This window comes from Plecotus auritus (genome assembly GCF_963455305.1).
Source record: "Plecotus auritus genome assembly, chromosome: 3".
NCBI lineage: Eukaryota > Metazoa > Chordata > Mammalia > Chiroptera > Vespertilionidae > Plecotus > Plecotus auritus.
Window position 1 is genome coordinate 60758307 of NC_137772.1, and position 12504 is coordinate 60770810.

The 12504-nt window shown below is 41.1% G+C and overlaps 1 protein-coding gene across 2 annotated transcripts in view; it reads left to right on the forward strand.

Annotated features, from left to right (window-relative positions):
- The window catches only part of OBI1 (ORC ubiquitin ligase 1), a 42892-nt gene that overhangs the window by 327 nt on the left and 30061 nt on the right, over positions 1 to 12504 (forward strand). The window contains exon 2 of one of the 2 annotated variants that reach the window (XM_080662081.1): positions 11066 to 11201. In XM_080662081.1, coding sequence (XP_080518207.1) covers positions 11066 to 11201 — 136 coding nt within the window. Of the gene's footprint in view, positions 1 to 11065; positions 11202 to 12504 lie in introns of those variants that run through there. The other variant, XM_080662082.1, reaches the window with a different exon arrangement.

The window sequence follows — 12504 nt, forward strand, 5'->3', positions numbered from 1 at the left end:
GACGAATGGGTTCATTCGTGCACCTTTCGGAGGAGAAGGAGGATGACAGCGGCCTGGGGTCGGGAAGGAGGGCGGCGAGGGCTCCACCACCGCCGGCGGCCTCACAGGCCGACGACGCCGGCTGGAAGGAGGCTGGATCGGAAACGGGGCGAGCAGTGCTCCGCGCCCCTAACAGCCGGTCGAGCGCTTGGTGAAGTCTGGGAAAGGACATTCCTGGAGCCCTCCCCTTAAGGCTCCTCCGCCCCCTACACAGCGAGTGTTCATGCTCTTGGCCTACGGTGCTCCTTGGGGAGTCGTCCGTTTCCAAGGTCCTTCTTTGGCTTACCCGGCCTGGAGCGCCCTTCGCTCTGGGTTCAGCACTGGAGCAGTAAATAGCACGTGCCCCGCGTGGTGTTTAGAATGAGAGGTATGGTCTTTCATTCCCAGAAGGGGTTCGTCAGGACATACAATCCCCACTCTTTGTGATGCAAGCGGTGCCTGCAGTGTTTATAAAGCAAGGCGGAGAAAGTAAATCTGAATTCGATATTGGGTTTTGAATGTTCTGATGCATTCATCTATTTCCGTTTGTGCCTCCTCCTGTTTTTAAAAGAGCATCTCTTCACCGTGTAGGTAGATCCAGAAGGGAGAAGATACTGTGAACAATTAGATTTATTTTCCCAACCGAACTGTTTTCACGTCTGTGGTGTGTGTATGTACATGTGTGTGTTTACCCCCGAGTGCAGACTGAACCTACAGGTGCAGGATTAGAATTGAGAAGTATAATCTCATAGAGCAGATAGATATTTGAGTGCTAGCCAATATGATCATCTGCTTTAGGTGTTTGGGGTTCTGCGTGAATTTACTGAGTTCAAGAAGTAGTAGGAAGTCAGGCTGGGAGGCAACTAGTAACCCTTGATGCCAATCAGAATGAAATGCCAACAAAGTAGCAAATGTGCTGTGAGAGCATATAAGGGATGTCTTGATCGCTTCTGATTGGAGAGATGAAGGATGCTGTCTTGGAGGGTGGTATTTGAACTGGTATTTGCTACCAGTGCCTAGTACATGACTGGGAGGAGGAGGAGATGGTGTTTCTAATTTGATAAGTCTGCATTTGGACCTTGACATGAAGTTCCCACAAGTACGTGTTAAATTCTGAGTGGATTTCCTCCAACAGTAGTCTTAAAGGCTGATAAAAATACCCTTGGGATATATGTTTTACTTGGTCTTAGTTGTATGGTTATATCTAGTTTCCATTAGTTTATAGGCTATCTTTTGCAGTTGTGTTGAAAATGTGTTCTGCTTGGCTGCTACCTATGCTTCTTTCTGTGTTCAACAAAAATTATGCCTAATAGAACATAGTGATTTGCAGATTACAGGTTGCTTTTGCATGTGTTTGTTTCATTTACTCCTCTCACCAGGGCTGTGAGCTAGAGTGGACTGGTTTCCCTGTTTTTAAAAATAAGAAAATTAAGGCTTAGAGTCTCTGGGATTTGAACCTCTATTGCTGCCATTTGTCTTGAGTAGATTACTTCCTAAAAACTCACTTTAGCTCATCCATGACAACAGAAACTTTTGGTACCTCTTATTTCCCTGTATTAGTTAAGCTGTATTCTAAAATTACATCTATATATATGTGTGTGTGTGTGTATATATATATATATATATATATATATATATATATATATGAATATATATGCCAAAGCAACGGAACAACCAGTTGACCAGTCGCTATGATGCGCAGTGATCACCAGGGGGCAGACACTCAACGCATGAGCTGCCCCCTGGTGTCATTGCACTCCCACAGCCAGCTTCCCGTGGTCCCTCCCTCCCAGCCCGCTGCCTGATGACCCCAATGGGGGCTGGACAGCCAGCCTCCTGTTGTCCCTCCCCCCTGCCAGCCAACCTTCCTCGGCCCCTCCCTCCCCAGCCACTGGCCAACCTCCTGCGGCCCTGATCATCCTATCGCTGGCCAGGCCAAGGGACCCCACCCCTACACGAATTTGTGCACTAGGCCTTTAGTTTGGTAATAAAAGATTCATGATTTGTAAACAGGCATTTTCTTTTTTTCTGTCTACTATGGAGGCAAAAAAGTGTAGTGATTGAGGGCCTGAGTTCTATGTTCAGATTGCATGAGTTCTAATCTAGGCTCTTCCACTTATTAGTTATATGATCTTATATAGGACAAGTTGCTTAATCTCTTTCAGAGCAGTTACCTTATCTGTAAAATGGGAATGGTAATAGTATCAACACTCATGCTTGTGGTTATTGGAGAGGATTACATATAGTAATTCATATGAGGTGCTTAGCATAAAGTCTGTTGCATATTAATTAATATTCAATAAATGTTCATCTTTACTATGGCACAGAGGCAGGCCATCAAACTAAGGAAACCAGCCTTTTCTAGTAACTGGTTCTTCCCAGTTGCTTTGTGAGGTTAGCACTCACTAGATGATTTGCATTTCCAACAGAGTGGTACCTGTTTGTTCTGGAAATTGCCTCAGGATGTTCAGGGGTTTTAACTGGTTCCATAGCCTTTTGTATAGTTGAAGCAAATCTGATCTGCTTTTGCTACTCACCCTCCCATTCACACCCCTACTTGTGGGTTACTGGAGGCGACCTGGCCTGGAGTAGCACCTTATTCCCAGTGTCACTCCATCTTCCCTGACACTGCATCTCTAGCTGCCTCTGAGATCTGCCTTCAGGTCTGTCTTTTCCAGCTCTCTTCCAGATAAGCATTGTGCTACCCTCACCATTTGTCCCAAAATCTTGCCATTAGCAACCTTCTCTTTTGATTGTTCAACAGAATTAAGGGGCCATTATTTTTTGAGTGTCACTGAGGGGGGGGGGGGGAGGGCGGAGAAGGTGCATATTACCTTAAAGGAGATGGGGGTGTGGGAGACCTTAAATCTGAAGAGATAATATAGATGCTAATTGGGATGGGGGTGGGGAAGAATGTCCTGGAAAGCAGTAGTGGAGATAGCCTAAGTATGCAGGTGGGCAATGCATTGTCTTTTGAATACAAATGTAGTACTCAAAATTGGAAAGTTTAGACATTTTGCATTTACTACTTCTGTCTCTACCTTATTCTTAAAGGTGAATTCTCTCTGCCCAATAATGTTTAGCAACCCTGCCAATATTGTAAGTAAGAGCTCTATGTGTCTTGAGGAAGTTAGGTACCATCCTGTGGGATGATTTATGTATAACATATTTTCTTGCCTATTTCTCCTTAATTTTTTACCATGCCTTGAACTAGTGGACTGGCAGAAATATAGGAATGATCTAGCCCAGGATATCTGTTAAGTGACATCTGGATACTGCCACCAGAATGCTAAGACCAGATTATCTCTAGATAATTCCAGATATTTCTCTCTTCAGTTAGAATTCAAACTGTGAAGCCAAATCGTTGTTGCATGTAATATTTTTATTGACCTGACTTTGTGTTTTGCCACCAGGGACAGGCAAATGTGGCCCACAATTGTATTAGTAAAAGGTGAAAATTTACACCTTTATAGGGTTAATCATTCTGCACCTAGGACTGTCTCCCCTCAGGCCCATTCCAGTGGAATAGCCCACTTTCTTACCTTGGTTTATGTGTCTTCCTTCTCTTCCTCACTAGCTTCAGGGGCATTACCCTAGGATATCACTTCAATATGCGTACTGTACATGTGTTTGGAATTGTGCATTGTAACTTACCCTTGCCATTGTCATCTTGCGTTTTTATTTCGTACTAAGAGGCCTGGTGCATGAAATTCGTGCGGGGGGGGGGGGGGGTGTCCCTCAGCCCAGCCTGCACCCTCTCCAATCTGGGACCCCCCGAGGGATCTCCGACTGCCCGTTTAGGCCCGATCCTAGTAGGGCCTAAACGGGCAGTCAGACATCCCTCTCACAATCCAGGACTGCTGGCTCCCAACTGCTCACCTGCCTGCCTTCCTGATTGCCCCTAACCACTTCTGCCTGCCAGCCTGATTGATGCCTAACTGCTCCCCTGCCAGCCTGGTCACCCCTAACTGACTTCCCCGCAGGCCTGGTCACCCCTAACTGCCCTCCCCTGCAGGCCTGGTCACCCCCAACTGCTCTCCCCTGTAGGCCTGGGTCCCCCACAGCTGCCCTTCTCTGCAGGCCCAGTCGCCCCCAACTTCCCTCCTCTGCTGGCGTGGTCACCCCTAACTGCCCTCCCCTGCAGGCTTGATCACCCCCAACTTCCCTCCCTTGCAGGCCTGGTTCCTCCCAACTGCCCTCCCCTGCTGGCCTGATCGCCCACAACTGCCCTCCCCTGCTGGCCTGGTCACCCCTAACTGCCCTCCCCTGCCAGCCAGGTCACCCCCAACTGCCCTCCCCTGCTGGCCTGGTCACCCCTAACTGCCCTCCCCTGCCAGCCAGGTCACCCCTAACTGTCCTCCCCTGCAGGCCTGGTCACCCCCAACTGCCCTCTCCTGCTGGCCCAGTCACCCCTAACTTCCCTCCCTTCAGCCTGGTCGCTCCTAACTGCCCTCCCCTGCTGGCCTGATCTCCCACAACTGCCCTCCCCTGCCGGCCATCTTGTGTCCACATGGGGGCAGCCATCTTGTGTGTTGGAGTGATGATCACTTTGCATATTACCTCTTTATTAATAGGAGGAAGAGTACTGTTTTATTGCCAGAGACTTCATTTGAGATTAAATTAGATATAAACCTTAATAACATAGGCAAATTTTGACTATTTATGTATCTTGGGAAGATCTTATTAAAAAGCATTATCATGTGTTTTGGTGTTGTATATACAGAATCTGGATTGTGGTAGATGTGTGGACAGGAATTGAGGGAGGGATAGATTCTTTGTATTTTGCTCCTGTAGGTTATAGTCAAGTAAGCAGGGTACTATAATTTGGTTTAGTAATTCTTTCTCCTATATAGGTTTCTATACATCTAAGGTAAATTTAAATTCAGAAGTCATCATCTAATAATTACTTAGTCCAAATAAATGAATTAGTCAACTGTTTAAAAATCCAACACAATGACAGTGACAGTACTGTTTCTGGTGAGACAAGGAAAGATTTCAATCAAAAGACAAAGTGTAGAAAAACAAGCAAGAATTTACTGACCACAGTAAAAACATACTGGGACAGTGAAACAAGGACCATTGCCCCCTGGTTGCCTGTCTCACACGGTTCTTTACAGGTTAGGCGATATGTGCCTGTGGAGAAGGACAAGGGGACAAAGAGAAGGGAATGAATGGCACTGGGCCTTGCTCCCTGGAGGGAGAGCACCCTGGGACCTTCACTCTCAGGGGTTTTAAAGGCTGGGTGTTTAGGGGAGGTGTTAGGAGAGAATGGATAGAATATTCATCAGCTTTATGCTGATGTACCAAAATGAGATTTATTCTCTTAATTTTTCTGTCCTTGGGTGTGGTTGGCAAATGGCACTAACTGGATTTCTGTGATTTGTCTCCCTGAGTAGTGTAATTTAAACTATTTACCCTCTGGTTGGGGAGTAGTGCAGACCATTTACTCTTAAGTATCCTGTGTTTAGGAAAAATAGGATTTACTAGGTGGCTTCAAACTGCTATTTAGCTATCCATCTTAGTTTCCCTCTTCCACTTGTCCTGAAATTTTCCTGGCTTCTTCCTATTCTGTAACGGTACCAGATATTGAACAGTGAAAATGATTCTCCTGTAGGTGACATTGCTAAAGACTCTTAGCAGATAGTTAAGTAGTTTGACTGGTTGTTCTTGTGTATATTTTGATAAATTAAATGGAAAAATTAAAATTTTGCTTTTTCATAGTTTCACAGTGGCCATTGACCTTTGCTTCTTGAAATGCTTTTAGGGGCATTATCTCAGCCTTTCATTTTAATATATAAAAATTCATGTTTATTTTAGAGTATTTGAGGCATTGTATCAGGTGCTGTAGGTGAATACAAGGATGAGCAGGACATTGCCACTACTGCCAAAGATCCTGAAATCTAATATGGAATGAGGATGTAAACAATTTTCTAAGTACAGCACAACACAGAAAGAAGTGAACATTAAATCAGTACATAAGGGGGACCCTTATGAGGATCAGAAAAAGACTCAGGCACTTCTAAAAAGGATTAGTGAAGGCCTTGCAGAAGAAATAGCAGTTGATTTTCATATTCAAAGATGGGAGGGATTTTATTTTGATTGGGGAAACTGAAGACCAACAGGACACATCAAGATAAGAAATGAAAGCAAAATAAGTAGGGAGCCTCCACTATTGGTATTCTTTTTGGTGAACATTAAGTAGACCATGTGATGAATTGTAGGTTATGTCAAATATTAAAATAGCAAATCAAGGGAAATAGCTGTTAAAGAACCAGACAGATTATGTTGCTCTTGAATGCTATACTTAAAACTACGAGCAGAAAAAAACCATTGCTGTTTTGCAAAAGAACAGTGAAAGTTGCTGATCCATATTTTAGGAAGGTAGCTCTGGCATCAGTATGAAAGGTGGCCAGAAGTGAACATTTGGAAGCAAGGAAGCTTGGGAAGGGGTTACTACAATAGATCAGGGTAAAGAATGTGAACCTGAATTCATTATTAAGGTGATGATGGGAAAGAAGGGATAGATGATAGGCAAATAACATCTAGAGGCAGATTTAGTATATTTTAACTATTCTGAGATGTACTTTTATCCACCTGATTGTATCTTACAAGTGATGCCATCTTATAGTAATTAGCAGCATTTTTCCTTTATTTTGCTTATTGGTACATCTTAAAAACTCTGGCTTCTTAGACTTGATAAATGATACCAGGATTTGGTGACAGATTGGATGTTGAGGAGAAGTAAAAAGAGTGAGTCAGAGACAGCTCTGAGTATTCTAGCCCAAGTGGTGGTAGCAGAGGAGGGGGGTGAGGCAGGGTCCCCTTAACTTAGACAAGAGGGAATGTAAGAGGAGCGATTAGTGAAGGCCTTGCAAAGGAGATAGCATTTGACTTTCTCACCTTTTACATAGGAGTGTAGGAGCAGAGATTATGAGGAGGCCAAGTTTGGTTTTGGACATATTATGGTTGAGGCAGCTACAAGAACCTTACATGGAGTTGTCTTCTGGGCAAATGGATATAGCAATATTGTTACCTTTTCGTTCCTTCTTTTTTGTTTGTTTGTTTTGTTTGTTTGAGGTATTGCTAACACCTGAATGAAAAGTGTACTAGGTTAAACTACAGTTTCAGAGGCAGAAAGATGCCCCTTTTAACTAAAGGGCTTACCCAAGGTCAAATAGCTCGGAGACAGAACTGGAGTTAGCCCCAGGTTTATTTCTCAAGCTCTGCCACTTTACTGGGGTCTAGTTACAGAGGATTCTCAGAAGTTGTCACCATAGAAAATATGTTAACACTACCTGATACATGAGATTAAGAGAGAAATAGGACTATGTCAGATAAGATGGTTCAAGACAAAACAGAGAACGTAGCTTTACCACCTCTAGTATTTTGACTATAAGCATTTCAGTCTCTGATCCTCTTCCCATCATACCTACTCTCTAGCAGTATTTCAGCTTTACCCAGACCCATCCATTGACTTTATAATTCTCTCACTTTTTCACTGTCTTTACCATTCAAGAACTCATTTCCCTTATTAACCATGGTCATTTATTATCATCAGTCCCTTGTCTCTCTCTTTCTTCTTGGCAAAACTTCAACTCATTTACTTCCTGCCTGAACCTGAGTAGCTATAAGTTGGCAAGAAAATACACACCTATGTTAATTCATCTTTACAGTTAAAACCACAAATAGGAACTCAGTAGTGTTTGGCAATCCTGCTACATGTACCTAGTAAATTTACTTTCTCACTTTTAAAAATAACTGCTTTATTTTTCTATTTTCTCAAGTTGATGTCCTCCGTTTCTCACTTTCAGCAGGTAATCTCACCTCATATTTAATGACAAAATATAAGCAATTAGAACAGTTGCAGCATGAGTTCTGTAATCTTCTATCCATAGATTTTCCAAATGTTTTGTGTTAGTTCTCATACCCTAGGTCTTCCCTTTTCTTACAATGGAAGACAGATTCTCACTCCTATATAAGCCAAAATCTCCCCCTTGTGCTTTGGGTCTCATTCTTCTTACTTTTTAGGAACTTTGCTATCTGTGGCTCAGATCCCTCTCCCATGGGTAAAGAAAGGACTTAGTCCCACAAAGACTGCCCTCCACTTCTTCACAAGCCAGTCACAGTACAGAATGTTACCAGTACTTCTGAATGACTATAAATCAGAGCTTCCCATGACCCCCTCCATGGGTTTGATTAATCTGCTAGAACAGCTCACAGAACTCAAGAAAACCCTTTTCCCTGCTAGATTATCGATTTATTGCAAGGGATATTAAAGGATACAAATCAATGGCCAGATGAAGAGATATACAGGCTGAGGTCTGAAACAAAGGAGCTTCTGTCTGTCTTCTGGGAGCATGGGAACTCTCATGATGGCATGTGGAAGCACTCTGGTTCTCTGAAAAGGGGTTGGACAGGCCATTCTTTTGGGTATTTTAATTGAATTTATTGGGGTGACATTGGTTAATACAATTATAAAATTATATAGGTTTCATGTGTACAATTCTGTAACACATCTTTTGTATATTGTATAGTGTGTTCACCACCTCAAGTCAAGTCTCCTTCCATCTGTCCTTTTGTGTTTTTATGGAGGCTTAATTACTAGTCATGATTGACTGAGTCATTGGCCATTTTTGACTTACCAGCCTCAAGCCCTTTCCCTTCTCTGGAAAATAGGGGATAGGACTAAAAGTTCCATTCCTCTGTCCTCAAAGTTGGCTCCTACCAGCAACCAGCACCCACCTTTGGTTCAAAAAACACCTCATTAACATAATAAGAAATACCTTTGTTGCTCTCATCACTTAGAAAATTCCTAGGGGTTTGGGAGCTGTGGGCCAGGAGCTATGGATGAAGACCAAATATCTGAGAAATATATTTAGATTATCTGAATAACCAAAAATATATATTTCTAATAAATCACAACACCACACTCACTCCCAGATAAGCATTTACTCCTTGCTGTTGGTAGAGTATTCTGAAGGAAGAGTTTGAGTGCTTCATGGTCATTTATTTATTTTAATTAGTCCAATCAAATCAGTTGAACTGAATGAATTAGAATTGGTTTCTCTAAGAGGAAGCTTAAATCCATGGTGAAGATCTTCTCTTTAGTTTTCTTATGCTAGTGTTCATAATTAAGGGAGCATCTAAATTTTGGAAGCCAAACTAGAACCAGAAAGCACTTTGTAGTGAGACTTCAATTGATTTCCTGCCTGGCACAGATCACCATACATCCTGTGAATTCTCTTAGGATACGGACCCCTTTAAAATTGACACTCATATTCTGAATATTTATATATTGAGGTGGATAAGCAGTTTCTCTTTGGAAGGTGGTTTGTGGTGGTCTGTCCCTTCTTTCTTCCTCTACTTCCTCTGTTTTTCCTTGATCCTCCGGTCCCTAATGCTGGAGGACTCTACAATAGTATTGTTAATATTATTAGAACAAGAAAATATTGAAAATGGCTATAAAGTGTTTTGAGTCCTGCGGTAAAAGTGCCATGTAAATCAAGTGACAATCTAAGCATTTCTTTTTTGTTTTTATTGTTAAATTTGTGCTGGTTGAAGAATATTAAATCATTATTCCCTCTATCAAGTTCCCCAACTTGAGTTGAATGCCAAATACTATCTTAATAGCAATTACTTCATCCATCAAAACCTTTGTTGAGTACCTACTTGTATTAGGCTGTCTTTTAGACAGTAGGGATTTGGGAACGAATGAAACTAAGGAAGTTCTTGCTCTGATGGAGCCTCCATTCTAAAAGGGGAGATAGACAATAAATATGTAAACAAATATGTAATATCAGGTAGAAAAACTAAAGCAATTTCTCTCTTTTATCTTCCCTCTGGGGAGATAAATAATAAATATGTGAACAACCAAAGCATGATGTCAGATACAACTAAAGCAACTTTTCTCTCTATTTTCCCTCTGATAAAACAATTAAACACAGCCAAACTGCCTGGTTAACCCTAAGCAAAGCCACATGGGTTTCCTTATCTATAAAGTATATTTACTCTTTACCTCACAGGGTTGTTTAAAACAAAGCAAAACAAAAAGAGAGAGAAAGAGAAAATGTATGAGAAAGCCCTTTGTAAAATATATGACTATATAAATAAATGTAAAGGATTATTATATGTACTTGTTTAAGTGGAGTCAGAGATTTGTGTATTAGATGTATGCCAATATCTGTCATCATTGTTTGCTGTTTAGGTTATAAGCCACCTGAGAGTGGTACTCATGTTTTTTAGGGTTATTTTTTTTTTTTAATATATTTTATTGATATTTTACAGAGAGGAAGGGAGAGGGATAGAAAGCTAGAAACATCTATCAGCTGCCTCCTGCACACCTCCCACTGGGGATGTGCCCGCAACCAAGGTACATGCCCTTGACCGGAATCGAACCCGGAACCCTTCAGTCCGCAGGCCGACGCTCTATCCACTGAGCCAAACCGGTTTCGGCTTTTAGGGTTGTTTTAGCTTTCATGCCTTTGGTTTGGGAGACTTTCCAGTAAGATGCCAATGCTTAATTGTTAGTTGCTGTTGCTCTCTAATATAGTAGAATCGATTGAGGGAAGTATTCAAGTATCAGATGGGTGTTTGGACTAAATGATCTTTAAAGAACCTTCTATTCCTCATTTCATAATTCTAAAACAGAATAGTTGAAGGAAAATTGTCACAGCCTTTAGTGGAACAAAATGCATTTTCTTTTTGGACATGAGTGTGATTTGGAACAAAATAAAACCATTTCATAATACAGAATAGGACAAAAGTAGGTTTACAATTGTGAGTATGAGAATCTATATTATTATTTATTAATTATCGTATTTTCCAAATGAACAACTGTAAACATACTTTTGCCCCACCCTATATGTCAGATGTTTCAAATATCTCAGCTAGTATCTCTGTTAAACATAGATAAGAAACAATGTGGTAATAGAAGTAGCTACTCTGCTGTACTCTAGAGAAGCAATTTGATTGCTCTTAACCAAATCTATTGGGATTCTAGTTATGACTATTGCCCTGTACTAAAAGTAATGTTTCTTTTTTTTCAAAGGTACGCCAGCCTGTCATATGCATCAACAACCATGTATTTTGTTCAATTTGTATCGATTTGTGGTTGAAGAATAATAGCCAGTGTCCAGCTTGCAGAGTCCCCATCACTCCTGAAAATCCTTGCAAAGAGATTATCGGTAAGGGCCTATTTTCTGAGCACATAGAAATGGATTTGAAACAATCTCTAAGTAGTGTCTATTTGGAGGAAGACCAAAATAGACAACTTTCAATGATGTTATTTTGCCAATATCATACTGAATGGATTGGTCATTTGTATAATCTATAAGTGGAGCAACTGAAGAGCACAAAGCATTATGAGAAATCTTAGAACTTCATGGAACTTACATTCTGATAGGGGTTGTGCATGTAGACCAAAATATTAATAGTTTAAAGCAGCACATGAGAAAGGCCAGGAAAAGTCCTGGAGTGTTCAGGCAAGAAAGTTCACCTAGCAACATTGAGAAAGATTTCAAGAAGCAGGTGGCCTTTATGTTGGGATTTAAGGATTGATAAAATTTCACCTTGTAAAGATTAGAGAAGGTATTTTACGCAGAGGGAATAGCATGAACTAAAGTTTAAAGGTAGGAAAACAAAAAGCATGTTTTTGAAAATTAACAGTAGTTTGGGATTGACTACTGAAATAAGACTAAAAAGGTAAATTGAGACTTTAGTGACAAATTAAGTTAGGAACTTGCTCTCTGGGTAAGAAGAAGGGTGAAGTATGTATGATGGTTTTGAGCAAAGAAGTTGCATGATCCAAGTGCTTGAGGAAAATTACTCAGGTGATCATGTAGGTTGGGCTGTAGGGGAGAGACAGGATGTGAGATGGTCAGGTAGGAGGTTCTTGCCCAGGTGAGGGAGAATGTGAATCTGGATTAAGGGTAAAAAAGAACATTCAGTTCTGTACTAGTGCAGGTAAGAGGGAGGATAAAACTTGAACTAGAAGCCCTAACCGGTTTGGCTCAGTGGATAGAGCGTCAGCCTGCAGACTGAAGGATCCTAGGTTCGATTCTGGTCAAGGGCATGTACCTTGGTTGCGGGCACATCCCCAATAGGGGGTGTGCAGGAGGCAGCTGATCGATGTTTCTGATTCTATTCCTCTCCCTTCCTCTCTGTAAAAAAGTCAATAAAACATATTAAAAAAAAATTTGAACTAGAATACCCTTGAAAAATAAATCATTTAAAGAGTTGGATTTTTATTCTGCTTATATAAGTTATTTCTGTTAGATTGTAGAAATTAAAATGATTTTTATTTGTTTTTGCTTCAGGAAAAATTGAAAGTGAATATATCATTATCTTTGTGTGGGAGACACCTTTCAGAAACCTTAAGAAGTCATTGTGTTAGTCCCAAATTAGTGAAAATAGACTTAAATAAGATTTTTACAATGGAAATGGAAAAGAAGATATAAGCTAGAATACAAAAACTAGTAGGACTTTGGA